This window comes from Stylophora pistillata, chromosome 2, assembly GCF_964205215.1.
Source record: "Stylophora pistillata chromosome 2, jaStyPist1.2, whole genome shotgun sequence".
Classification (NCBI taxonomy): Eukaryota; Metazoa; Cnidaria; class Anthozoa; order Scleractinia; family Pocilloporidae; genus Stylophora; species Stylophora pistillata.
In genome coordinates, this window is record NC_142520.1 from 16,318,395 (window position 1) to 16,345,780 (window position 27,386).

The 27,386-nt window shown below is 38.2% G+C and overlaps 1 protein-coding gene, 3 long non-coding RNA genes and 2 pseudogenes across 4 annotated transcripts; 4 read left to right on the forward strand and 2 right to left on the reverse strand.

Moving 5' to 3' along the window:
* The first annotated feature begins 1,441 nt into the window (after positions 1 to 1,441).
* LOC148737374 (uncharacterized) lies at positions 1,442 to 4,769 on the forward strand. Its single transcript, XR_015997408.1, has 2 exons — positions 1,442 to 1,844; positions 2,557 to 4,769. It is a non-coding gene; the product is annotated as an uncharacterized LOC148737374 (long non-coding RNA).
* Positions 4,570 to 6,378, reverse strand: LOC148737375 (uncharacterized). Its single transcript, XR_015997405.1, has 2 exons — positions 6,165 to 6,378; positions 4,570 to 5,412 (listed from the first exon to the last, which is right to left on the reverse strand). It is a non-coding gene; the product is annotated as an uncharacterized LOC148737375 (long non-coding RNA).
* A 6,945-nt stretch (positions 6,379 to 13,323) lies between these two features.
* Positions 13,324 to 16,559, forward strand: LOC148737376 (uncharacterized; annotated as a pseudogene).
* A 771-nt stretch (positions 16,560 to 17,330) lies between these two features.
* On the forward strand, positions 17,331 to 19,167 carry LOC148737377 (uncharacterized). Its single transcript, XR_015997406.1, has 2 exons — positions 17,331 to 17,609; positions 19,009 to 19,167. It is a non-coding gene; the product is annotated as an uncharacterized LOC148737377 (long non-coding RNA).
* A 393-nt stretch (positions 19,168 to 19,560) lies between these two features.
* LOC148737378 (uncharacterized) lies at positions 19,561 to 21,920 on the forward strand. Its single transcript, XM_088749294.1, is given in 2 exon segments — positions 19,561 to 19,765; positions 20,268 to 21,920. Coding segments are annotated over 2 exon segments (876 nt in total). The 3' UTR covers positions 20,939 to 21,920.
* A 4,460-nt stretch (positions 21,921 to 26,380) lies between these two features.
* Positions 26,381 to 27,077, reverse strand: LOC148737379 (uncharacterized; annotated as a pseudogene).
* Positions 27,078 to 27,386: the final 309 nt, after the last annotated feature.

Here is a 27,386-nt window from a genome sequence, read left to right on the forward strand (position 1 = left end):
TATTTTGTGATAATGTGCAGAGAAGAGAGCTGAATCGTTCACCACTGGTATTTTGTTACTTCATTGAGCTAAAGAAACATGGTTCGGAGACACTGGAAGGGGGGGGTCTGGATTTAGGAAGGACTAGTACACGGGATTCGTACCCCTAGCTCCTAAGTCTTGAACATTTTTTTCACATCCAAATAATTTGTAAATTTCGCGTATACCATGGTAATGTTTCATAGACGCTTGGAAAGAAATAAAGGGAAATGACATCATCGTTTACAGTTATTGCACTGTAAGTGAAATGACTGGCTCATTTAAGCTGGGTTGTCACTATAGGTGTCACTATATAAGCTGCTTTTTCTTTTTTTTTTCTTTTTTTTTTTGTTTTTTTTTGTTTTGTTTTTTGTTTGTTTGTGCTTTTTCATTTGTTCGTGCAAAGATGGATAAACAGAAGAAGACTGAAACACAGCCTTGAACACTGAACTACATAGAACATTCTTGACTTGATAACGAGACTACTTAAGGAAGAGGGAAAAGGTCTAACGGTAAACTTGACCCTAGAATGATCCCTCAACAAACTCCCTTACAAATTTTTCCTCGATAATCCATTTTTGCGAACGAATACAATGCCTGTTTTAGAAACAAATTTCTTAGTCTATGTTTAGTACGGCTTTACTCGGGACATGACCACTAATATACATCAAATATGCAATATAACACACGCATTCAAATGTCTGTTTTGAAGGTGGGATTTGAATTGTTCTTCTTACACCAATATTAAGAGAGACTCCAAACTTACAGCCAACTCAGCTGGGTATTGTGACTGAAAATGCCTGATGGTAATTTCTTCAAATGGTTGTTGCTCACGGACCTGTCAAAATTTAGTAAATGTAGTGTCAATTACATAGTATTTGACAACAAATTTCAGAGAGAAAATGTGCTTGAATCTATTCCTCATGTACTACATGATACCAGGGCCTAAAACATACACTTCATCAAACCAATGTTGTCATTGACCTGATATCTCCATCATGACGAGCTTTGCTCAAGAAAAAAATTCTCAGCAGGCATCGTAAACTGATGCCGAGGTTTGGGGAAGAAGGCGTTGGGTGGATGTCATCACATTAATTACACCACAATGTAATTATACAGATTAGCGCCGACGAATCCACGAGAGATACGCGATTGCGTGCGAGTTAACGCGGGGTCATCTGTTGGCGATGAAAATCAAAATCATGAAATGAAATGAAGTTTGTTGTGCGCGTAATGGTCATACAATACTGCGTTTTCTCTGTTTCTGCCTGTTTCCTTATAACGACATTTTTAATCACGTAGTCTATCAAAGATCCTTCCTTTTCACAGAAAACACAATACCGGCGAGGCGCCGTATTCGAAAAGCCTCTCTTTCGATTATTTAGGTATGATTATTTAGGTATGGTTTGCCATAAAACAGTAACAAAAGATATCGCAATTTTCATGTGCCGCACGACCTGAATAACAACCGTATCGAATTTCCAGTATTGCGTCACTTGGTGGATCGATCAGTGTTCACGCTTTGCGATCGTAGTACACGATGTTATTGTTTTGGTACAAAACCTGTGGCGGTCGCACGACTTGGCCTCGTATCCTGGTTAAATTCTTACCAATATTATAGTATTAAACCTCGACGAGATTTTTCATGTCGAAATGTCGAAAAGCATCATGTTTTCGATTTCGAAACCATTCGAAATGAAGTCATAGAGGCAGTCGGATTTTCGACGTGCGGCTTTCCACCGGCTAACTTAACCACGCAGAGTCTTTGCAGGATTACAAGTGCCACACTTGACCCTTGCAAGCATTGGTATCTACTTTTGAAAGAGGTATGTGACGTTCCTTTTCGTAAATATTTCATATGCGATGTATTTAAGATATTTCCCGACGAAATCCAAAGTGTGGCGACACGGGAACTTCAGCCAGCCAACTCATCTTTCGGAGTAGTGAGGTTAGCCAGGATTCCCGACCTCGTTCACGTTGTGTTCACGTTCTGTCTAATAGCTGGTCTATCTTCTTCGTAATAAACAATCCCCGACGAACTTATTAAATCTGCGGGATTTATGACTATCGTAAATCTGGTGAACTCCGCCACGCTAGACTTTGAGCCCGAAGGCGCGAAAAATTAATCTTTTGGCGCCAAACTCAGTCACGACTCCGAAGAGCTCGCTTCCTAACTTACCGAAAGATCAGCTAGAGTAAATTCCCTTGGAGTGGAACTGAAGAAGCTTCGAACACAGATTTCTCATCTCGAATCAGCATGGAGTCAATTTTTACAGACCCTTTTTTCCACCTCAATGTTCGTACCTTGTCGTGGTGAGGTGGCTTGAGTGTCTCAATGACCAATTGCAATACAATGCCTTTAAAGAATTCAGCTTCAGTTGGTGGGCTGTATTTTCTGCAAGGTAGAGGCCAGACTAACACGGACTTTGTCATTGTAGTTATTGTTATGATTATTATAATTATCATTATTATTAATGATTTTGTTATTGTTATCATTATCTTTATGATTGTCATTGAATCATTTTCAAAATGAAATAGGCTGCTCAATGAGGATGGCATGCTGAGGCAAGTAGATTTTCATTTATTTACCCCCCCTCCCCCCAATTAGAAATTCAAGTGTTTCTGATAGTTTTTCTCTTCAATAGATTGTTAGAATGCAGAAGATTTTCTAAGACACATTGTTCAGAGGGCTTGTCTTAAGTAGTTGTTTTCTGATTCAAAACCACCTGCCTAGTTCTGTTTCTCTTGGGTAGTTAGTCCATGGACTGTTGTTATCTGATGGCAGAACTAACAGGTGGATCTGTTTCTCTTGGGTAGTCAGTCCATTTATGGGCTGTTGTTATCTGATGGCAGAACCACCAATCTGTTCTGTTTCTCTTGGGTAGTCAGTCTATGGACTGTTGTTATCTGATGGCAGAACCAGTCCCTATTTTTTTCAGCTCTATGCTGTCAGTCTTTTATGGACAGTTATTTTTATCTGATGGCAGTTTTAGCTCGCTCTTTTTGTTTTGAAAAATGTGTTGCTTATTCTGTTTGTCATGCATCATCTGTTATTAGTCGGAGGCACTTTGGTCAATCAATGCTATTATTGTCTTCATTATTATTATAATTGTTAATTCAGCTGCTACTCTTCTCTCTTTGCCACAGGGCCCACTACAGACAGCACTAGCTTAATGAAGTCCCAAAACCTTTCACAATGAGCCAACTCAAGAATTGCAGTCCTGAACAGTCTTTGGGGTTTTCCTGGCTTTTCTTGAGATTATTTTGTAGCAGTTTCAATTACTTGGATACTCATTCAGCTAGACTAACAATAACACCATTTTGTTCATAGATAAACATTGAAATAATCATAATAGTAATAAAAATGATAATAACAATGATTTGTTATTGTTATCATTATCATTATCTTTATGATTGTGATCATCATTTTCAAATTGAAATAGGCTGCTCAGTGAGGATGGCATGCTGAGGCAAGTAGATTTTCATTTAATTCCTCCCCCCTCCCCCCAAATAGAAATTCAAGTGTTTCTGATAGTTTGTCTCCTCAATAGATTGTTAGAATGCAGAAGATTTTCTAAGACACATTGTACAGAGGTCTTAAATAGTTGTTTTCTGATTCAAAACCACCTGCCTAGTTCTGTTTCTCTTGGGTAGTTAGTCCATGGACTGTTGTTATCTGATGGCAGAACTAACAGGTGGATCTGTTTCTCTTGGGTAGTCAGTCCATTATGGGCTGTTGTTATCTGATGGCAGAACCACCGATCTGTTCTGTTTCTCTTGGGTAGTCAGTCTATGGACTGTTGTTATCTGATGGCAGAACCAGTCCCTATTTTTTTTTTCAGCTCTATGCTGTCAGTCTTTTATGGACAGTTATTTTTATCTGATGGCAGTTTTAGCTTGCTCTTTTTGTTTTGAAAAGTGTATTGCTTATGCTGTTTGTCACGTATCATGTGTTATTAGTCATAGGGTGACTTTGGTCAATCAATGCTATCATTGTCCTTAGTATTATTATTATTAATTCAGCTGCTACTCTTCTCTCTTTGACACAGGGCCCACTACAGACAGCACTAGCTTAATGAAGTCCCAAAACCTTTCACAATGAGCCAGCTCAAGAATTGCAGTCCGGAACAGTTTTCGGAGTTTTTCTGTCTTTTCTTAATTTGTTTTTGCCCCAGTTTCAATCACTTGGATACTCATTCAGCTAGACTAACAATAACACTATTTTGTTCATAGATAAACATTGAAATAATCATAATAGTAATATGAATGATAATAATAATGATTAGATTAATGGAAATAATCATAGGAATTATAACCATCAGGATAATGAACATTATTTCTCTAACTATTGTAAATATTTTTATCATTATTATTATTATTATTATTATCATTATTATTGTTATCATTGTTATTATTATTATTATCATTATTATCATTATTATTGTTATCAATGTTATTATTATTTCCATCATGAATTATTAGAGATGCTTGGAAAAAAATGATCTATAGTTCCCTCCAACTCATTATTCTTTCACTTAAGTGAATTAAGACTTTGTGAACAGTTACTGCTTTATTCTGTCATTCCTGATGACCATAGAAATGGTGAAAGTCCACAGATATTATCCCTCTAAGAGTTTCTCCAGGTGTTTTTTTTTCCTCTGAATTTGGTTACAACAGAATGAAGGGCATCAGAGTATAGTGCGCCCAGCTAGACATGAATTGCATTAATATTACAGGGTCATTTTGCTGTATTCAGGGTTTAATCTTAGCCTTCTACAGACAAGTTTGTTCCTCTAAATGCAAAACACATTTTATCGTTTTTTAAAACAAACTTACAAAAACTGCCAAGAAACAGCTATTAAATTTATGGAAACATGACGAACAAGTCAACTAGACTGTGTACTACACATCATTGAAATCAAAGTATCACTTTAGGAACATAAAATCGCAAGGTCAGTTTCCCATTTTTAGTGCCTGAGAAAAGATCAGGCCACCAGATTACTTCAAATTCTCTGGTTGCTCATCCATCTCAATTTCCAACAACCATTTTAGTTTACTGGGTGAGAATCGTGCTTGATTTCTTGCCCCATGCTCTTTAATTGGCTGCCTGTAATGCTTGTTGAGAGTTTAACAGCTACTACTTGCAGCAACCTCCATATTCCCCCGATAGCTTTTCTTAACTCTAATGGTACAGAACTTTGATGACTCAGACCAGAAATAACATCATTCACTCTACCATCCCTGTAATAAAAAACTTTGGATTTTTCTCTCCATACAGGGGGCCGCAAATGTATTTTTACCCTCGCACGTTTATAAAGGCATTCGGCATGCCTGCTAACAAAGCTTGGATGTATGTTTCAGGAACTTAGTATCTTTCAACTCGACACCATTTGCCTGAAACCAAAATAATAATTACGAAAGTTAAGAGATTATTTACTTCTGGAGTGAAATGTACTAAATGATTTGCCCTTTCAAACATAAACCTGAGTTATCAGGTTTTGTCAATCACAAAATTACACGCCGGGTTATTAGTATTCCTTGGGGACCTTCCTATATTATCATAAATATCTGAGACAAGCAGGTCATTTAGCTAGGTAATCTATGTTAAAAACCGCGCTGTACAGCACTTAGAATTATTTTCCTCACTCATTTTTCTCACACTGCAACTTCGCGTACTACGCAATTATTACTACGCAGTCATATCTGGTGTCCAATTGGGAGAAGAGCTTATTATTTTTGTATTAGAGGTGAATTGCGATTTCTTGTATGTCCCCTATTTCGTCGAAGAAAACCTCGAACAAATACTGAAAGTAATGAGTAAGTCACTATGAGCAACTAGTGCAAAGTGACAGCACTATCGAGCCAAACTGAGAACTGTTCTTTAATGATTTTTAACATGAACCACCAATTCTTACTATTTTTAATTTCTGCGTTTTAATAGACTCTCACATGTTCTTGAGAAGATATTAAATCGGTTAGCGCTGTTGTTCCCTTATAAATTATTTTGGTGGAAGCGCCTCAGAAGACACTGGTTTAACTAAAACCATGTTGGGCGACGTTACATTTTGACTGCACAACCCGCAATTAAATTTAACTTTAACAGCTATTCGAGTGTGTGAACAACGGAAAAGAGCAAAATTACATACCATCGGCCTTTCGATGCACGGACGAATTAAAACTTTTTACAATTCCACTTATCCATTGCTTGTAACTGATAGACCTTGTCCTTATTCTTGCGGGAGGCCGTACGATCTGTTGTCCATTGTAGAACTTGACAAACTTAGCGCACTCTGCCTCGAGCGCAACAATGTGATCTTTCGATTCTCTATCTCACTAGCGCAGTTGTTGTGTTGAACATGGACGAATCGCAGCGTGTCTTGTAGATAGCTAAAGATGCCATGCATGGTTAGGATAAGCGCTGAATATGGACGAGCGTTAAAGCCGCCACTGAAAAAGCACAATCGACCGTTTTTCATTGTAAGGATCAGGTCTTTCACACAGCTGTCAGAATTAAAGAGAGGAAGAACGTCGATCTCGCTCACCTAAGTAGCGAAGTACACCACGAGCGGCGACGATGATCAAACACCTGGAAGATCACCATGGTGTCCCTCTACTCTTTGGTATCATAACCAAGAGCGAGCCCTTTCGACTTGTCACTAAGTTTTACGGTTTATAAAACAAAGGCCCCGCTCTACACAAAGCCTTAAAGAATGAAACACTAGAAAAGCTTACTTAGCTTGGAATTATAAAAATTTCCTTTCTTAAAAATCGAAGATTTTCATGGTTTCCGTAACTTCGTATTTTTCCAAATTTCCTCTTTTACATGTTATGCTGTTTTGCATTTTCTTCAACGTATAATTGAGTTCACCGTCGATCATTTATCATCCTTAGAAGAAAATATTCTGATCTTTACGTTTAACTATAAAATTGCTTTGGCTTACATTGTGCGCATAAAAGGAGCGTTAAATTAAACATGAGTTGATTCCACGCGAGGGTTTTACCTGGAAAGATGCCTGCACACGAGAGACACCGACATTACCGCGTGTCCCTTTCTGGAAAACATTCGTGTCATGACAAGAAAGGTCAGCTTAAGGGTTTTGGGTTACCCAAACTATGCAATTTTGACGCCGAAAAGTGCCAAAAAGTAATTACAGAAACTTCAGCCGCAACACCTTGTACGTGCTGTGGGCGCGAACTGAGATCTTCTCTTACAGTTAATAATTGCCAGGCGGAACTCAGATCCGGCTTAGCCTAATTTGCATAAATTTTTTTGGTGGGCAAAGCTCGTCATGTAGTCTGACATCTCAAGGCACCAGAGAGGATAACAAGCTATAATCTGTGTCAATATATATAAATTGAGACAAATTCGATCTCTTTAGCTCTGAGAACAACTTGATTCTTTACAAATCCTTTTTTCACCCTCCTCCTATTACCATTTTTTTTTTTTAAAGAAGGCTTGACATTACACAGATAAATGAGATTTGTATTTAAAAGGAGTAATTCTCTATACTGATAGGATAATTGCATAGACGAATCAGACATCATTGTTAGTCAAATAATAAACAAGCTTTTAGCTGGTAGGTTTAGGTAAAACCATACTTCTATTTATTTACTCCAGTGTATTTCTTTCTACAAGATATAAAAGATTAAGTTTTAAAATATTTGCTTGTATTAATAAATATATCTCCTTCAGAACTTTGTTTCAAATTACATTCAGATTTGTCATTCTTTTGCTATATGAAAGTTTCGTGACAAGGTCTTACCAAACATTTGCAAGTCTTGCTGTTACCTAATTAATTGTTAAGCTAGATCGTATTCAAATTCAATGGCTTTTGTAAATTTGAGTCTTTACCAAATTCTTCTCGATCATAGCGCAGCACGTAAAATAAGGTTGTTACCCTTTAATGTTTTACTGAATAGATAATTTGAAGTTGCGTAGTTTGCGTGACAACGATATTTGACTCGCCGCTGTAACTTTGAAGCACGCGACCATCCTCAGGAATTTTCTCCAAGTGCCGCTTCTTGAGAAACTTCTCTCCCTTAAATGTCGCCGGAGACCAAATTTCTCTGCTGTGTCGAGCCTTTGGAAACTGAGCGTGATTTTCTCACCATTCACGGTCTCTCATCCCATAGTTGCATTTATTTTCTGCCAAACGAACCCTCCTTACGCATTGTTTCTCCGTATAAAAACTTCATCTTGGTATTCCAAAACCGGTCTCCTCTCTCTGTCTCATCCTTCATGCCTAAATGCCTTAAACTTAGTTTGTTTGATGTGTTCGCACTGTCATTATTTGCCGCCACTTTTGAATAGGCCTTTACTTTTCGTGCCAACTGCCGCTGACGATTTCTCCGCCAGCGCGCATCAGAGTTGCGGGAGGAGAACCCTGGGCAACTGACCATCATTTGCTTGGGTGCTAGGAATTCATCTACAATGACTGATCTGCGGCTCAATATTCATGATTTCCATGCCCCATATCCTGAGCCACCTCTGCAGGATCTGCTATGATTCCAGTGTGTTCTCCTATTTTAAATTTGTCTTCTAGGAAGGCCTTCTGCTTAGCACTAAAATGGAAAGCCTTTCTCGAAGATCACAATGCCCAGCTCTGCGGTAACTCCTGAATTCTTTACTCTGAAATCTCAGAATTGGCAATATAGTTCTGTGCACTAGATCCTTCCTGATGTTTTTCAAAGGCATCTTTGCCTTGTCGAGAGGCGCGTGCCTTCCCTCTGTAAATACGCACCTGCCGTACTGTATACGGCGCAAAACTTTGCAGTGGTGCTGAAAAGTACTCACAATCCTTCAACTTAAAAAGTAAAAAAGATCTGCGTGTTTTTTGGCAATGGATGCAACTTCTCTTCTTAAACGATTTTTTCTGTCTTTTCTTGAAGAGGAGACTGCTTTTTTTTCAAACAAAAGGATGTCTTGCCATTACTTTGTCCACCTAAATGAGTGGAATAATGAAAAAAAAAAAAAAATTACCCAAAAACTTAGTTCGCGACGGATTTGGACAAATAACGCTTCAGACTGTTCCTAAATACGCGTTCTTTCCATTGAGAAAATCGTTGGTCACACTTATGGTTCGGTTTATTTTCAAGCGAAGTTCAAATATTGTTTATCTAGACCTAGTGAAGCTGACATGAGAGCCACCGAATCGATTTTACCGCCGTTGGGGTAAAATCAAAATGCAATGGAACTTAAAGTATTTTGTCTAGATATAATTCATCCAGACGTATATTCTGCCAAAGCTAGGGTATTTTCAATTTTGTCATATTGCACACCTCCAGGCGCTATTTCGGGTGGGCCGCTCTTAAGTAATTAAGTTTCATTTGATCTAAGAAAAGATTCGGCCAAAGTCGCTCATCATGTAAAAGTTTGTTTAGAATGATGCTATTTTATTACTTTCTTTGTATTTATATCCGAAGTTATCACCTCAATTTTTTGAAAAAAGGAGTTTCTTCCTGTTCAATATTGTACACTTTTCTCATCCACAAAATATTTCTATTAGATTTTAAAAACAATTTTCAACGAAAAGACTTGGAAAAAGGACGAAATGGAAACAACACACCAGACCCCTATTGCACCCTAATTCTAGCGCATCCCTTAATCCATTTTAACAGAAATATAAACAACAGTAAATGATAAAATTCAAGTACGGTTATAAGGAACCGGATGTCCTCTATAAAGGCCTTAGAGAATAAGGGGTTCGTGAGTTATCTAACACCTTCCTGTATTTTGTGATAATGTGCAGAGAAAAGAGCTGAGGTGTTCACCAACGGTATTTTGTTACTTAATTGAGATAAAGAAACGTGCTTTAGAGACACTAGAACATGGAGTCTGGATTTAGGAAGGACCAGTACACAGGATTTGTACCTCCTCCAAAATCTTCAGCACTTTTTTCAGATCAACAAAATTCGTAAATTTCGCGTAGGGGATAAGGGGTGAGTAAATTAACAGCAATGGTTTTGAGTGGGAAATATTGGATTAGTCATATAAAACTTATATTGAAAATAGTTTGTTAAAGATTACATAAAAGTTGTTTTATTGTGCACGCACAGATTCATATGATACGATCAGGCTTATTTCCAAAGACAGGAGGCCGGAATAAAATATGTATCTCTGTTGAGAAATCAGCTGGAGCTTTTAAAAATCAAAAGAAACCTGACATAGTAGTCTTGCATTCAAGCTCTATTGGACAAACTTTGCATATTTTATGATTAGTGATGTTCATTTTTAAAGGTGGATAAGTAGGATTATTCGCACACGGATTTGTCGAAATCGGAATAAGCTGAAAGTTTGAATGTTTTAGATAAGGCTGCTACCATATTCTATTCTATCCTATTCTTTCCGCTATTGGTTTTAAACAATTTTTTTTAAGTTTTCATCTAAATCTTAACAAAATATTTCTGGTTCAATATTGAAGACCTTTCGAATACGTTGAATGTTCCCACCGTCCCATGTCAAATTAAAACTTAGAAGTAAAAAGCTTAGAAAACTTCAAAATAACTTGTAACAAAAGGAAACAAGGTAACCAAGTCCTGGTTACACTGTAACTGAAGAGTCAGAAAAAAGTGTAATTCAGAAGCTTTCCTTCTTCCCTTTCTTTTTGTCAAGGAGCCTCTGAAATAGCGTATCAATTTTTCGTAATAAGGCGCTGCGCAGTCATGCAAAATAAAAAGCTTAACCCTGTGGAAAGGAGGCTTTTTCTTTGCCATTATGAAATGTAAGGAAAGATCATATTTTCGCAATTTTTGCAATTAAGTTACAAATGTCTTTCATCTGTACTCTATGATGATGTATGTTGCGAACGAATTTTTCTCAGCTATTGCATGTTTTTTAGAATTTCCTAGTTTTAAGTGTAGGTGCGGCTTTATAAAGATGTACAATTCACCCAGTTAGAAGAAGTGGTCCGGGTCATTTCGAGTCCAAAAATCGATTTCGTTAAAACTTTGCCCATGAATCTTTCCTACTATAAAGTTAATCGAAACCTCATTGGCTTTTCAAGAATTGTGCATAATTGATACGGGGTGATGGCCTTTACGGCTAACGGTTGATATTTTGACTAATTCATGGTTAACGGGATAATTTTTTTTTTTCATTTTTAGCACCAGCATCATATTAATTCGCATAATTGAGTTGCAAAACACGAAATAAGGACTCTAACGTTATAGTATTTTCAATAATTTGAATATTTTCCTAAATATCATCTCTCGAACCTTACTAAGGACTAAATCTTCACAAATGATGATTACTCCCCTGGCACACCACACCAAGAGATCATAAAATGAGGAAACTTATCCCCGCGACCCATGATTTATTTTCAATTTCCGAGGGCACATTTATGCAAGTGTATTTTCTTATATTTCCTGACGAAAATTTCTGACACACTCTAATAATGAGCAATCACAGTGGAACCTCTCAAAACCGGACGCCGTTGGGACCGGAGGAACTGTCCGGTTTAGAGGGGTGTCCGGAGTACTAAGGTTTTACCCATAAGGCAATTTTATGCAGCAGAATGTATTTTATGACTGCATGGTACTACATGGTACTTACAGTACATGGTAACTAGGCTAAGAACCTGTGGACTGGGTTGATATATACAGATATCATAACGGTTGTCTGATTGATGACTACAAAGTGTGGCCTTATCTATCGGTATTTTATTTTAAACAATAGTACATTTTTTTTTAACTTTGGTGAATATGTCTGATAATTTCAGTGTAGTAACTGTTACAACTATCTCTTCAACACTTTCGTTTTCCCTGTGCATTGTTCTTTTACATTGCCTGCAGGATTAAAATTAGGAGGAATAGTCTTCCCTTTTGACTTACAGAGATCTTAGGTTGGTATTGTTCATGAATATCTCTTTTGGTAAGTCCTCCAACTTGTTGTTGTGCAAGTACCTGTCAACAAATGATGGCAGTTAGTTTGTGTAACGAGCGTTCAGCTGCGTTGCTGATATAAACGCATTATCGTTATCATCAATATCTTCGAGTGGTGAGAAATGTTTTGGGTAAGAAGGAAAGCTACTGATACTGCAAGACATTCATACTTTGAGCCAAACGTGTCCACTGCATTATTACATTTCGTTTGATCACGCGGAGCCGATATATCAGACATCCATCCATGCAACATGTATTAGCCATTGGCCAATTCTATTTTTTAAAAATCCACAGGGCGTTTGTGCTTTCTTTGGTGGCATTTCTTTTACCATTAAGAAATGAGCTCAGGACACAGTCATTTTGTCAAGGAGCATTTGAAATAGCGTATCAATTTTTCGTAACAGGGTCCTGCGCAGTAATGCAAAATTAAAAGCCTAACCCTGTGGAAAGGAGGCTTTTTCTTCGTCATTATGAAATGTAAGGAGAGATAATTTTTTGGCAATTTTGGCAATTAATTTACCAATGTCTTTCACATGATTTCTATGATGATATTCTGGCCAATTTACGGTTAACGGATACATATTATTTTCATTGTCGGCAGTGGAACCCACTGATTCGCATAATTGAGTTGCAAAGCACGAAATAAGGACTCTTAAGCCTTCGATCTTTCTTTTGGAAATACGGTATGTTTAATTATTTTTCTTCCTTTTTTCCGCGAGCTTTGAAAATTGTGATGAGTCTATTACAACCAATCTCAAGTCTCTACATCTTGGAAGATTTCCTTGCTCTATTCTGCTACGTTTATAGTATTTTCGACAATTTGAATATTTTCCTAAATATCATCTCTCGACCCTTACTAAGGCGTAAATCTTCAGAAATGATGATTACTCCCTGTGCACACCGCACCAAGAGATTATAAACTGAGAAAACTTATCCCCGTGACCCATGATGTATTTGAAATGTCGCGCCATGCTGGGAAGTTATTCTTATTTATACCTCCCGTGGATCATCATATTTCAAAATGCAATTTGTCCGTGAGTGAAGAGATCTCAAGTTAGATAGAAACTGTCAATAGGAAGTAAGACTAAAATGGCCAAGAAATATTTCGGGACTGCAGACTTATTCAAAACAGTTTTTGATTTGCTGTTAGAAGTGAAAAACGTACGAATTTCTTACGTGTACAAAGCCCACGCGGTAAAATTCATCATGCTTAGATAGTTGTTTACTTGCCTTGAAGGCCAGAATTTGCGCAGCGTTATGTTGAAAATTCTGAAAAAACTTCGATTTGACGCGAAATCTTCTATTAAACAATACTTTTTGAACACATTGTTACTCGAACATAATATTTACCGGGCCATCGAATCGTCAAATCGTCGCTACGCCCTGCTTGAAGTCCGAAAGTTCGGTTTTCACTTTACGTTTGTCATGGTCGAAGCACATCTGCCATATAAAGAAACACTTCTCACAAAAAGTTGGTGCCTTAAAACGTATGCGGAAATAACTTACCCCCTAACCCTATTGTAACTTGTTTTTAATTGAGCTTTTTGGGATGACTAGCAAATAACCCATTTCCAGGAAACAAACAATGGAGGAAGTATACAAAACTTTATATGGTTTTTAAGAAGATAAAATTTTCTTTCCAACTAAGAAATTTTTTTGATTGACGGGCGGCCCCCTGCAGAGTTCTCACGTCATATATACAGTTAAAGCCATGCTCAACCAAGTAAAAGTTGAGAATATTTCTCTCCTGTGGTCGAGAGTTTAGTGGCTGAAGGGGATTTTAGACTCAAGAATGTAAGTTTAGGGTCTTGCAATTAAGTTAAAACATCTCACAGATTTCAACAGTGTTCTATTTGATTGACAGGTGACATCCAATTTGTCACGCTTTCCATGCTCATTTTACAACTTATGTAACATATGCAACTTTCAAATGCCTCATTGGCAATATAATGAGTTGAAAACTCTGTAAAATATGCTAGGGTATTTTCCCCTACCAATATACACCTTACTAAGGTTCAGTTGCACCAAAAAAAGATAAAATTTGTGATGAGCAAGCTGGATAGAGTGTCACACAACACCCAAACTCAATGACAACAAAAGATAATTGTCTGAATTAAGTGCAGTTTAATTAACAAAAAACCCAATTACATGTTAAAACTTAGGCTCTCAAATATATCAATCTCTTAAATGATCACATTCAGCAGTGTGCCACCTATGAAAACAATTACGATCAAGTTGAAGGCAGAGGGGAATATTACAAACTGGACACTGCCAGGGGGTTTTCATTTGCTTCTTGTCAAACTCATAACATAGCTTACAATTTTTTCTGCCCAAAGAAGCCTTAGTGGATTTATTGTCAAGTCCCTCTGGTGAAATGGCTACTGGACAATGATCAACCCTACAATTATACTTTCTTGGACGGCCAGGTCCAGGTGAAGGATTCTGTGCCATTTCACTCCTTGATTTCAGCTGAAATGAAAGAATTATCCAATATTGCGACCAACGGTCTGACCATAAGTGAAATGGTGTGCATGGAAGACACATTAAAAGTTTGTTTTTTTTTTTGGTCAAAAATTAGAAGATAGTGAGTCTTGTTGACTCTCATTCCCATAATTTAGCTTATTTGGATTTTATTTGGCACCAACACATCGTTCGGCCGTTCAAAGTGCGAGCTACGGTCGACTATGCAGTCGTACAGTTGTCTTTTCAAAACTCGCGCCGTGTAACTTCGGCTTACATCCTCAAGCCCCTTGCACACATCGGTTGGCTGAGCCTTCAGATTATTCCCACTGAAACTAGCGGCGTCATAAATACTGCATGCGCAGAATTTTCGCTGACAGTGGCTCTAAGTAAGTGCGACTAGCAGCCAGAATTTCACAACTCTAGTGGTTGTTCGACAACATTCTTAGCTGTCGCTGCTCGAAGGATATTTATTTGAATTTTGTGCGTTATGGCTGACGGAAATAACCCATCTATGCGCAAGAAAAAGCGTCCAACAGATCGAGGTCTTCAGTTCTCTCTCAACAGAGAGCTTCCTCAAGAGAGCAGACTTCTTGGCATCAAGGAACGCGTCAAAATGGCAAAAGGTGCGCTAAATCTAACAAAAACAACCTCAAGTACACAGAATGCGGATCTGATGGAGGCTCTTCTGTTAGCCTTTGAGGAGAAAATGGAGAGGAAAGGACTGACATCGAGCCAACTGAGCTTATCATCAACTGGAAGCACAGCTAGTCCGGACCCCTCTCTTGTTTCTACACCATCTACCACACGGTTTTCTTTTCCTTTAGCGTCTTCCACTCCATCTTCGTGTATTTCTTTGCCTTCCTCTGATGCTGCTTCTCCAGTTTCCCCTCCACATGCAGAACATACACCACAAAGAATGCAGATCACCGCGCCTTCAGCAGAGAACGACCCCATATACATGGTGTATCTCTTCAGCGAGGAAGCTCTGCGAACTCTGTATTTTTTTTTTTTTTTTGTAACACTCTCTCCACAGCATGCTGTTACTATGGAAAACTCATTGATTGCGATTTACTAATCTTCAATCGACAAAGTCACGTTGTGTCCGTAACAGTTTCATGTGTATGTGGAGATTCATTCAAGTGGCTCTCCTCCTCTATCATGGGAGGATCTCCTCCAAAGTACTATGTACATTTGAGGTAAGTACCTTTTTGTTTTCTGCTGGAAATTTTCTGAAATTCGCTCTCTCTGTATTCTTGAGTTTTGTTGTAACTGGTCACTTATCTGCCTCTGTTTTTCATAGATTGGCAAGGCACTTTCTCTAATCCACCTATGTTGTATTTCTTCTTGCAAGCAAATGGGAGTCAATAACAGTTTACAGGAAGTTAAATGATGATCTCTCCTCAAAAATACATCAAATGGACCGAGCAGTTTTTTATTTGGTTTCTCTCTTACCTGAATTCTAAGATACCTCTTTTTTAAATTACTTCAACAGTCTTGAAAAAGCATTGTTATGCAAACATTGTGAATAGGGTTTCCAATGAGTCCATGTCTGCTGCCCAGGAAGAAGTGACAAAACACCCCTGGTTATGTTGTAAATGGAGAGGTACAAGTTGATTTCAATTTTATTTTGTCTTTGGCCACATACTTATACACCAGTCTTAGAGTATGGGAGGTGCATGCATGAGTTTTGTTCAATTGTTCCTTGTTGCAAGCCAGGATCTCTGCAAGCAGTCAATTTGATGCATGGGATCTAGTAGACTTCTGCAAAGTTCTGCTGACTAGCACATCTAAGCATACAATATCTGATATCAAATTGTAAACCCTGAGAGATTTGTGAGTACAGAAATGTGTTCAATGTTATGTTTTGATATCTACCATTTCTTCCTGTAGTGTGTTATTACAGATGCAAGGCATGATTCGAGTAGATCAGCTGCACACACGATGGTGTCAGCCCTTTCTTTCTCGGAAGATGCTTTTCAACTCTTTGTATGATATGTTGAACCTTGATACACTCAATGCTATTCGTAAAAATATTTTTATTTTTACTGATTCTGTTTAGAACCAAAAAAGTTTTAGGAGTCGTAAACTGGAGTAGGGATAGTGAAACTTCAGCAGTGAGCCGTGAAGTCCCTATGACGAAAAAGCTGCTGACTTTTCTAACCGAGACCCAAGGTACAGTACATTTGCGTCCTCAATAATATCCTACCATTGATGTAATATGAGTATGGAGGACAGAAAATTCCTTTATAGTGTGACTAAAGTAATTCTTTTTTTTCTTTGTTTATTTATTTCTGATGTGTACTTCTGCGCAAGGAAGAGTCCACTCGGCGAGCAAGAATTTCATGCTAATCTGCTGATTGTTGCTGACCATTAACAGGTAATTTGAATGACTGTTTATTGAGAGAATGTGTAGTAGTCATAAGGTACAAAGAGTTTTTCTCAGGTTACTCCTTCAAAAGAACGATTTCACGAAACAAAAATTATGATTATTAATTTTTGTTGTTATGAACACATTGTGTTATGTAATTCCGACAAGACATAGCATAATTCATAGACTCAAAGACTACACAATTTTCTGTAAAAATGGAAAACCAGAAGCATTATACTTACTATTATTAATACTGATCTATTAATTTGTTTTTCTATAATTCTCTTTATTTATGACTCAGGAAAATCATGTCAATTGCCATGCAGAGTCACAGTGCAAGCAGAATGGCGACCTAATGAGCAAAAGGTTTTAACTAGACCTGAAGCTGTAGCTGCATATAGGAAAGCCATTGTAGGCACCTCAATATATGGACATAGAGCGGGTAATTAATTAGCACATGCTATTGTATGTTTTCGTTTCTTTGCCTGAAAAAGTTTGCCTTTTCCAAATTAGCGATGTTGCAGTAAAGGCCTTGAAAGAGTTGCAAAAAATTCATGTTCCAGTTACAGAAAAAGCCACACAAAATCTGTTACTTTCTGCAGTGTAGGGAAACATACTGGATTGAATCTCTCCATTCAGTGATTCTCATTAGTTTTATGCTTCTAAGCGGATCCATTATGGGGATGACACCTTCAACATGCACATGGAACTAGCCATTCTTGATTGGTTAAAAGAGTTATGCTGTTGTTAATTCTGCACAATATGCTTACTCTTTCTTATTGACTTGTTTCTCTTGCAGAATGAAAATTTGAATACAGAAGTATTGTCTCTGCAGATGTACCAACATGCCAGGCATCCGAATCTTCCGGCAGAGATCAGGGTGCTTACTTCAAAAACATTTAAATTAAGGGAAACCATCTGATCTACTTTTTTTAATCTAAATAACTGATGTCCACTCTGCTTGCTAGTGATTCTGACCTCGTGTGATAACTTTAAATGGGCGCCCAAATGTCTTGTAAAAGATGTGAGGTAACCAGGGAAGAATAATTACAACAACTGCTAGTACTAAGTATTGAAGCATTCATGAGTATTAGGTATTACTCAAGGCAATTTCCATGCAGTTTTATTGAGGTTTCCGCCTTTTAATTTTCTTTTGACTGTACATGTCTCATGAACTTATTCAATTGTTATTTATAATATTTTATTGCTCTCCTTGACATAGGCATTTGTATGGAAATTTCCTTATTCCCTTTTATGCCCCATGTAAGGAATGCCTGGAGGGTTAGGAAACCTTGACATCGCATCTTTTATAACACAATTGGGCATCTTTTCCCGTGCTGCATTAACTTGGTCCCCAAGTTCCACGTTTCTAGCCTGATAAACAGGGCCTTTTCAGAGCCCACACTTCTTTAGAGACCTCCAGTAAGTCTTATAATCTTTACGACGTCGCACGTGACTTTCTATGTGTGCTTCTCTATGCTAAAGAGCTTTTTTCAGTCATTTATTTCACATTGGATAAAGCTTCCCAACCTTTTTTCTTTATATTGAGTGGCAATGGCCTTTCACTTCCGTGGCAGAAGAAAGAAAAATCAGGCTTTTCGACTGACTGCTCCACGAAACAACTAGTCTACGATAGGTACACTATTGGATGGGGCATGGGATTTTTTGGCTGCCAATGCAAGCTATGAATCCCTTGACCACTTTCATAAATGGCTGCTGGATTAATATTCTTTATTTTAAATTTAAATTAGCCTTTCTGGCCTCGCTTGAGATAATTTATTCTTTTGAATTTTGTACTGGAGAACGAGGCCAGAAAGGCTAATTTAAATTTAAACAAAAGAATATTCATCTGGCAGCCATTTATGAAAGTGGTCTATGAGGGGCCAATCTCTTCAGGGTATTTCTGAGAGAGCCATTAATGATCATCAATATTCAGAAGATGTACTGAAACAGTCCGTGCCACTTAAATATATAAATCTTGTCTGTAAAACACAAAGTTAAATTTATTAATACTGAAAAAGAAGTCTGGCTGCTACATAACATTAAATGTCTTAGAGTTGACTTTAAGGTTACCCAAGCTCAGTTTCTCAGATGATAATGCTGACAAGTTTCTTAAAAGTTTAGACATTGGTCATGTCACACAGATCCCAGGGGCATCAGGTGTTTCTTGCACAGTCACTGGCCTGGTGTTTATGATTATTGATTTGCACATGAGAGTTCCCCATCTTTCTTGTAAACTTGTCTGGTTGCATGAAAATGAAAATCATTTAATTTTTCAGTTGTCAGATGATGGAGCTCCTGAAACAAATGAGCTGACAATGTCAATTGGAAGTATGGTGTGGTGGAACTTTGGTGATCAGGTGTAAGTGTAAAAGAGAAAGATCAAATAATGCATGACCTCTGGAAGCAGCTCACTGAAGAGATGAAAATGTTTGAAGGTAATGTTTTGACTGTTTGTGATAAAGGGTGCACTGTTGAATTTCAGCCAGGAGCAGGCATGTCCTGACAGAGCTGGGCTGCCAATGACCTCAACCAGGCAGCTACATATCCTTCCCCAAATGCAAATGTTCATAAAGGAAACATGAACACTATGGGGGGGGGGGGGGGTAGTTTTGGAATGGGTAAAGATGACACCTGGAAACCTTACACTAAGGAAATGAGAACCTCTAATACTGAAAAGGTAAAAAACAATTTTCTTGCCTTTCTTCCCCCAAACCTTTCAGAAAAAAAATTGAAACTCCAGAAAGTCACAGTTCACGGCTGAAAATGGCATCCGACAGTTTGATCCTCCTAGGATTGGGCATTTTCCAGACAGGTTAAGGACAGAACCCATGCATTGTAAGATCACTGCCTGGCAACATTATATTGATCTCCTGTACTTAGAGGCAGTGGGAAGAGGAAATTTTGATCCTTTTGTTTCTGCTCTAGGAGCACCCATAGGAAATAGAGACTCTTTTGAGGGTTTCTGGTACAGACAGTGTTGGGGAAGCATGCTAGGAAGCAGGGGATGTTGTTTTAGTGATGAAGCTAGAACAGGTATAACAAGTTACCAGTTAGGCTCACTGGCAATCAAGTCATTGCATTGGCTTGATATTACCATTGTTTAAATGACACTTAAGAAAGTGAAGATGAACCAGAGGCATAAACAATCCAGCGAATTGCTCTTAGCAAGATAGGTGAGTATCTGAAGAATGCAGGGGGACTTTTTAATAGAATAAAGACCAATTCTGCCCAGGTTGCAGAACTGAAAGAAGTGTGTAGTATGTATTTTAACTTGATCTCTTTGCTTTTTTCATCCAGTTGAATGGAAGTTGCATAAGCACACAGGAGACGCTTTTAGAGATGATGCAATGTGAAAGTTACATAAGCACGTGTAGGCTAGATCACGAGGTTGTAACAGGAGATGTGTGGGAGATGATAAAATTAGTTTTTGCGTGTGAGAGCAGAAATTAAGAGAGATGTGAAAACAAGAAGGAGAATAAAACAGGATTTGTTAAGGACAATTTTCGAGTATGTGAGTTAGAGTGTACCCCATAAGTTTGGTACATTTGTTGTGTTAATGTCACAACATGGACAGTTGGATATGCCATTCGCTATCATGCAAATTTGGTGTTTACAAGCTATAGGGTGGGTTATGGCATTGTCTCTTTGCAGGCTAAAGAGGCCAAACATTCTGGAGTGAGGGAAGATTTGACCTTAACTAACCGGTCAAATATAAGCACCACCACTAGTAAATGGTGGCAAGTAATGCGAAGTAATTATGTTCACTCATTTCACCTCCCAGAACATCAACCAATGCCCTCTTCTTATACCTGACACTAGCAATGACGTTCTCCACCACACTGTGACCAACCAAATGTTTGCAATTGTGGTGGAAATAAAGAAAATGATTTGCTCAGTTGTCAAGTTTGTTTGTCTAGTATTGACCTGGTGACTTGTGTAAGCAGCAGAGGCGTGACAGAATCAGTGTTGTGTGCAGTAAAACCCATTGTCTGTAAACAGTGCAATACTCGCTTTGCTGATAACTTATCACTGTGGTCTCATCTAAAGTTCTGCAATGCCACTGAGGTAAGAAGTGTAGCTATCAATCCAAGTTTGATGACAGTACCTGGTTTAAAGGAAGCTTTACATAGTAGAGGATTAAGCACTGCATGTAATAAGGAAACTCTAGGTAAGCGCCTTGAAGGTGCATTGGCTTGGGAAAGGTAGTTAAATTGTTTTTTAATCAACAGTTTAAATCTCCCAAAATATTTGATGTGAAGTGTATTTTTCTTGGTCAAGTTGGTGCACACTAAGGCACACTTACTATGAGAATGATAACTAAGCTCTCAACAAATTCTGTGTACCAGTAATGTGAGTAATATGCCTACTTAATAAGAAAAATATTTTAAAATTGGTGCAAAATTGTTTAAATTAGCTATGTTTGCTAGACAGGTTAAACCTGTCGGAATGCAAAAGTACTGTTGTCACTGATATCACTTGGTATGTACTGATATATTACATAGAAAACTTTATAAACCCATTTTTTTTTTTAAACTAACTTTTATTTTAGAGGCAGGGTTTCTGCTCAAATGTATTTCTGGAATTTTGTACATAAAGGTTTGACCACTAAACCCTTTACATGCTAACAACAGTATGAATATTCTTCATACTGTTCTCAATACATTTTTCAAGGTGCTGACAAGGAGAATTTGTTTAACAATCAAGAGCTCCTTCAGTTAGTAGCTATTTCCTTCATTCTTGTGACTTTATGTTTAATTTGGGGTTAATATTGTAAGAAGAAATTAGATGCTGGTCACTGTTAGGGGTCAAAGGGTTAATAACTAATGACTCAGCATTTTGCTTGTTATGTTGACACAATGCATTTGTTTTAGGAATGGATTAGTCTTAAATAAAAGGTACAAAAGGCTGCAGCTTGATAGTTTTTTAAGAGCGGGATGAAGTATACATAGATAGATGAAATTTGTATTTAAAAGGAGTAATTCTCTATACTGATAGGATAATTGCATAGATGAATCAGACATCATTGTTAGTCAAATAATTAACAAGCTTTTAGCTGTTATGTTTAGGTGAAACCATACTTCTATTTTTTGACTCCAGTGTATTTCCTTCTACAAGATATAAAGATTAAATTTTAAAATATATGCTTCTATTAATAAACATATTTTCTTCAGAACTTTGTTTCATATTACATTCAGGGTTGTTATTCTTTTGCTATATGAAAGTTTCGTGACAAGGTCTGACAAAACATTAGCAAGTCTTGTTGTTACCTAATTAATTGTCAAGCTAGAACGTATTCAAACTCAATAGCTTTTGTAAATTTGAGTCTTTTCCAAATCCTTCTCGATCATAGCGCAGCACGTATAATGAGGTTGTTACACTTTGATGTTTTACTAAACAAATAATTTGAAGCGGCGTAGTTTGCGTGACAACAATAATTGACTCGCCGCTGTAACTTTCAAGCACGCGACCATCCTCAGGAATTTTCTCGAGGTGCCGCTTCTTGAGGAAACTCTCTCCCTTAAATCTCGCCGGAGACCAAATTTCTCTGCTGTGTCGAGCCTTTGGAAAGTGAGCGTGATTTTCTCACCATTCTTGGTTTTCCATCCCATAGTTGGGTTTATTTTCTGCAAAACGAACCCTCCTTACGCATTGATTCTCCGCAGAAAACTTCATCTTGGTATTCCAAAACCCGTCTCCTCTCTCTGTTTCATCCTCGTTACAGAAATGCCTTTAACATAGTTTGTTTGATATGTTCGCGCTGTCATTATTTGCCGCCACTTTTGAAGAGGCCTTTACTTTTCGTGCCCACTGTCGCTGACGATTTCTGCGCCAGCGCGCCTCAGAGTTGCGGGAGGAAAACCCTAGGGAACTGACCCTTTGCTTGGGTGCTAGGAATTCATCTACAATGATTAATCTGTGGCTCAGTATTCATGATTTCCATGCCCATATCCTGAGCCACCTCTGCCGGATCTGCTATGACTCCAGTGTGTTCTCCTATTTTAAATTTTTCTTCTAGGAAGGCCTTCTGCTTAGCACTAAAATGGGAACCCTTTCTCGAAGATCGCAAGGCCCAGCTCTGCGCGCGGTAACTCCTGAATTCTTTCCTCTGCAATCTCAGAAGTGGCAATATAGGTCTGTGTACTAGATCCTTCCTGATGTTTTTCAAAGGCATCTTTGCCTTGTCGAGAAGCGAGTGCCTTTCATCTGTAAATATGCACTTGCCGTACTGTAAACGCCGCAACTCTTTGCAGTGGTGCTGAAAAGTACTCACGCATCCTTCCACTTAAAAAGAAAAAAAATCGGCGTGTTTGTTGGCAATGGATGCAACTTCTCTTCTTAAACGATGTCTTCTGTCTTTTCTTGAAGAGGAGACTGCTTTTTGTCAAACAAAAGGATGTCTTAGAATTCTCCAAAAGAAAAATAACTGTCGGGAAAGACTGAATCCCTCTCTGAACCCATCATTTTGAACAAAAAAAAAAGAGAGAGGATAAAAAGATAGCCAGAAAAAATGGCTATAAATAACGCGCGTGAGAAATTAAAATTTTGTAAAAGTGAGCAAGAATTATAAGGAAAGAATGCCAGTGATTGTGGTAATTGACGTTTGCTTTGCAATTGTGGCCCTGGACATGGGGGTCCGCATGTCGTGTAATCTGAGAGAAGCAGAAGGCAGTTCACGTCAGCATTTCGTGAAGCGAATGCGCAATCTATGTTTGGCGCTAATGCATGGTATGTACAAATTCATTAACAATACTTAAAATTAAAGTGTAAATATGGCAAACATATTGATTTTATGGTTTGTTACCAGTTTCAAATTGTATCCGTATCGTACAGGATGCTTTTGCATTTTGGCTTGTTTTGTTTGTAAAGTAACCGCTAACATTTTGAATATCAGGTAACCTGAGCAACAGAAACGACGAAAGTTGAATTAAATTAGCTTTCTATCCAGTGAAGGAACGATATTTCGCCCCAAAACGGCCTGGTGTCTTTTCAACGCGCACATTGTTGATTTCTCACCTCGAATTGCATGACAAGGAATGGCGTATTTTGACCTCTGTGTCAGTTTTATTTGGGGTCTTAAAATTTCGTAGTCTTGAGTAGCCCAAAAATTTTATTGGATTTTTGTGAATAAGAAACCTTGTTCTTCGCTGGATTAACTTGGTTTAACCCCATGCCATGTATCAAGGTGCGATTTGACCCTCGCAATTTTGCCATTTCTTTGTCCGCCTAAATGAGTGGAATAATGAAAAAAACAAAAACTGCCCAAAAGCTTAGTTCGCGACGGAATTGGACAAATAACGCTTCAGACTATTCGTAAATACGTGTTCTTTCCATTGAGAAAATCGTTCGTCACATTTATCGTTTGGTTTATTCGCAAGCGACGATCAAATTATTGGCTATCTAGACCTAGTGAAGCTGACACGAGAGCCACCAAATCGATTTTACCGCCGTTCGCGTAAAATCAAAATGCAATGGAACTTAAAGTATTTTCAATTTTTTCATATTGCACACCTCCAGGCGCTGTTTAGTGAGGGCCGCTCTTAAGAAGTTAAGTTTAATTTGATCTACGAAAAAATTCGGCCAAAGTCGCTCACCATGTAAAAGTTTGTTTGGAATGATGCCATTTTATTACTTTCTTTGTATTTATACCCGAAGTTATCAAATCCAATTTCTGAAAAAAGGAGCTTCTTCCTGTTCAATGTGGTACTCTTTTCTCATCCACAAAATATTTCTATCAGATTTTAAAAACAATTTTCAACTAAATGACTTGGAAAAAGGACAAAATGACGCATATTTTAAACTGCGGTATGATGCCCGATCCTCGCAGTAGAGAGCGCTATTTATGCGAAAACTAGACCTGAAAAAAATCAGGCCTGTACGAGATGCGAACCACTGACCTCTGCGATACTAGTGCAGCGCTCTACCAATTGAGCTAACAAGCCAACTGGGAGCAGGCCGTTAAGTTGATTCGTAATAAGCCCGTGATCATAAATCAGATACAATGTATATATGAAGTTCATATCTTTTAAACTGCGGTATTGGATACGTATGATGCCCGATCCTCGCAGTAGAGAGCGCCATTTATATGCAATAGCAAAAATCAGACCTGAAAAAAATCAGGCCTGTACGGGATGTGAACCACTGACCTCTGCGATACTAGTGCAGCGCTCTACCAATTGAGCTAACAAGCCAACTAGGAGCAGGCCGTTAAGTTGACTCGTAATAAACCCGTGATCATAAATCAGATGCAATGTATATATGAAGTTCATATATTTTAAACTGGGGTAGTAGATACGTATGATGCCCGATCCTCGCAGTAGAGAGCGCTATTGATGCAATAGCGAAAATCAGACCTGAAAAAAATCAGGCCTGTACGGGATAATGTTGTATATTTAGTATAGCTTCACTTATTATTATGTTAGAGTTGGCGTAATGTCCTAAACGATTTTGCCAACATAACGATATTTAGATTTAGATTTAGAAATGAACCATGTTCGATGTCCAGAACACACGTCTTGACTAGGAACGTTTCTTCTCATTCTCATGCATGCGGTAAATCTGCTGCGGTTCCAGATTTCTGTACGACTCAGCGTTTGGGTGACAAACTCGAATATCGAAAAATGCAGATCCATTGTGTCCCGAAAAACCACGAGCATGAATGTCTAGCCTTGCATCTTGCGCCATGTTAGAACCAGTGTTTAATTGCTCTCCTGCCGTGTCTTGGAGTTGGGGTTTAATTTCCACATCTTTGCAGACAATTCCTAAGAGCTCAGCTTTTAAGTCTCTAAGTTCGTTGTGGCGCTGTATAATAATGATAATAATAATAATAATAATAATAATAATAATAATAATAATAATAATACCAAAAACGAAATGGCTGCTGAAAGACCTATACCACAAGGATTTTTAAAATGAAGAATTGAACGTGGGACGGTAAACGGTGTACAATTAAGATATATTCTGAAAAAAAGTGCATAAATGTTTCATGTTTCGCACTCCGCGCACTCTCGTACTATTCCGTTATCTATTTTATTCATGAACTTTTGTGCTTAAGATTAAGATATTGGTGTGGAAAAAAAAGCTTAGAATAAGTTTCAGAATTTGCACCCAGAAATATTGTAATCGTTGCAGATATAAAGAAGTAAAAATCATTTTTGTTTAGTTAATTAATTGATTAATTAATTGTATGAAAACGATAGCCGGTAGCTATGTAGATTCCTCCCGTTGCTATGTTAGAGGTCACGTCACGACGCGCTCACAGCTTCAGCAGATTTAAGCGTCAAGCTAAAGAGCACTTTTCAGTCGTTTATTTCACATTGGATAATGCTTCCCGACCTTTTTTTTTTTCATATTGAGTGGCTATGGCAGAGGAAAGAGAAATCAGGCTTCTCGACTGACTGCTCCACGAAACGACTCGTCTAAGATAAGTACGCTATCGGCTAACAACGAGTTTTCAGAAGCCAAAACGTTAACGTAACCGTTGCGATTACGATATTTCTAGAGTCCTGGGACTCCCATTGAGTAGTTCCCTCTGCTAAAAGAATTTACTTGCCTCCGGTGATGAATAACCGAGCAGGAATCCTGTAGGTGTTGATTGCAAAGACTGAGATAATAGGACACAAAATGCGAATGTTCTGAAGGGCTGCAGAGCTATCGATCATAGCGCTGCATGTAAAATATGGTCGTTACTCTTTGTTGTTTTACTGAATAAATCATTTGAAGCGGCGTAGTTCGCCAGACAACAACAATTGACTTGCCGCTGTAACTCTGAAGCACGCGACCATCCTCAGGAATTTTCTCGAAGTACCGCATCTTGACAAAATTTTCTCCCTTAAATCTCGCTGGAGACTAGATTTTCTCTGCCGTGTCGAGCCTTTGCAAATCGAGCGTGATTTTTTCACCGTTCTTGGTTGTTTCCACGCTTCCCCCGTAGCCTTGTGCTAAAACCCAGATATGCCTAAAGATTTGAAATAGCATAGATAGAATGATGGACACCATGAGATCGGTCATTATAGAGCGAGCGAGTTTTGCATTAATAGAGAGCCCGATTTCTTTTAGGAGGCCATCCACCAAGGGACCCACAACTGGCTCCAGCTTGTTCCCTGTGAGTTCCTCTAACACGGGATTGTAGTACCTATGATGTAATTGTGTACGGCCGAAAGGAACTAGGGGAATTAAAAGCACATGGTCGAGTGTCGAGTTAAATCTGTTTTTTGTTCGTGTAATTTGGTTGAATCCGAATGTTTCACAGACCCTGAAACCCTACAGGGTTCAAGGTCTCTCATCCCGTAATCTCTACGGAGTTGGTATTCCAAAACCGGTCACCTCTCTCTGTTTCATCCTCCATGCCGAAGTGCCTTAAACATAGTTTGATGTGCTCGCGCAGTCATTATTTGCTGCCATTTTTGAATGGGCCTTTACTTTTCGGGCCAACTGCCGCTGACGATTTCTGCGCCAGCGTGCTTTAGAGTTGCAGGAGGAAAACCCTATTTTCTAGGCAACCGATCATTATTTGTATGGCTGCTAGGAATCTATCTAAAATGACTGATATGCGGCTCAATATTCATTATTTCCAGGCCCCCTATTTTGAGCCATCTGTGACAGATTTGCTTCGAATCTAGAGTGTTTTCCTATTTTAAATTTCTCTTCTAGGAAG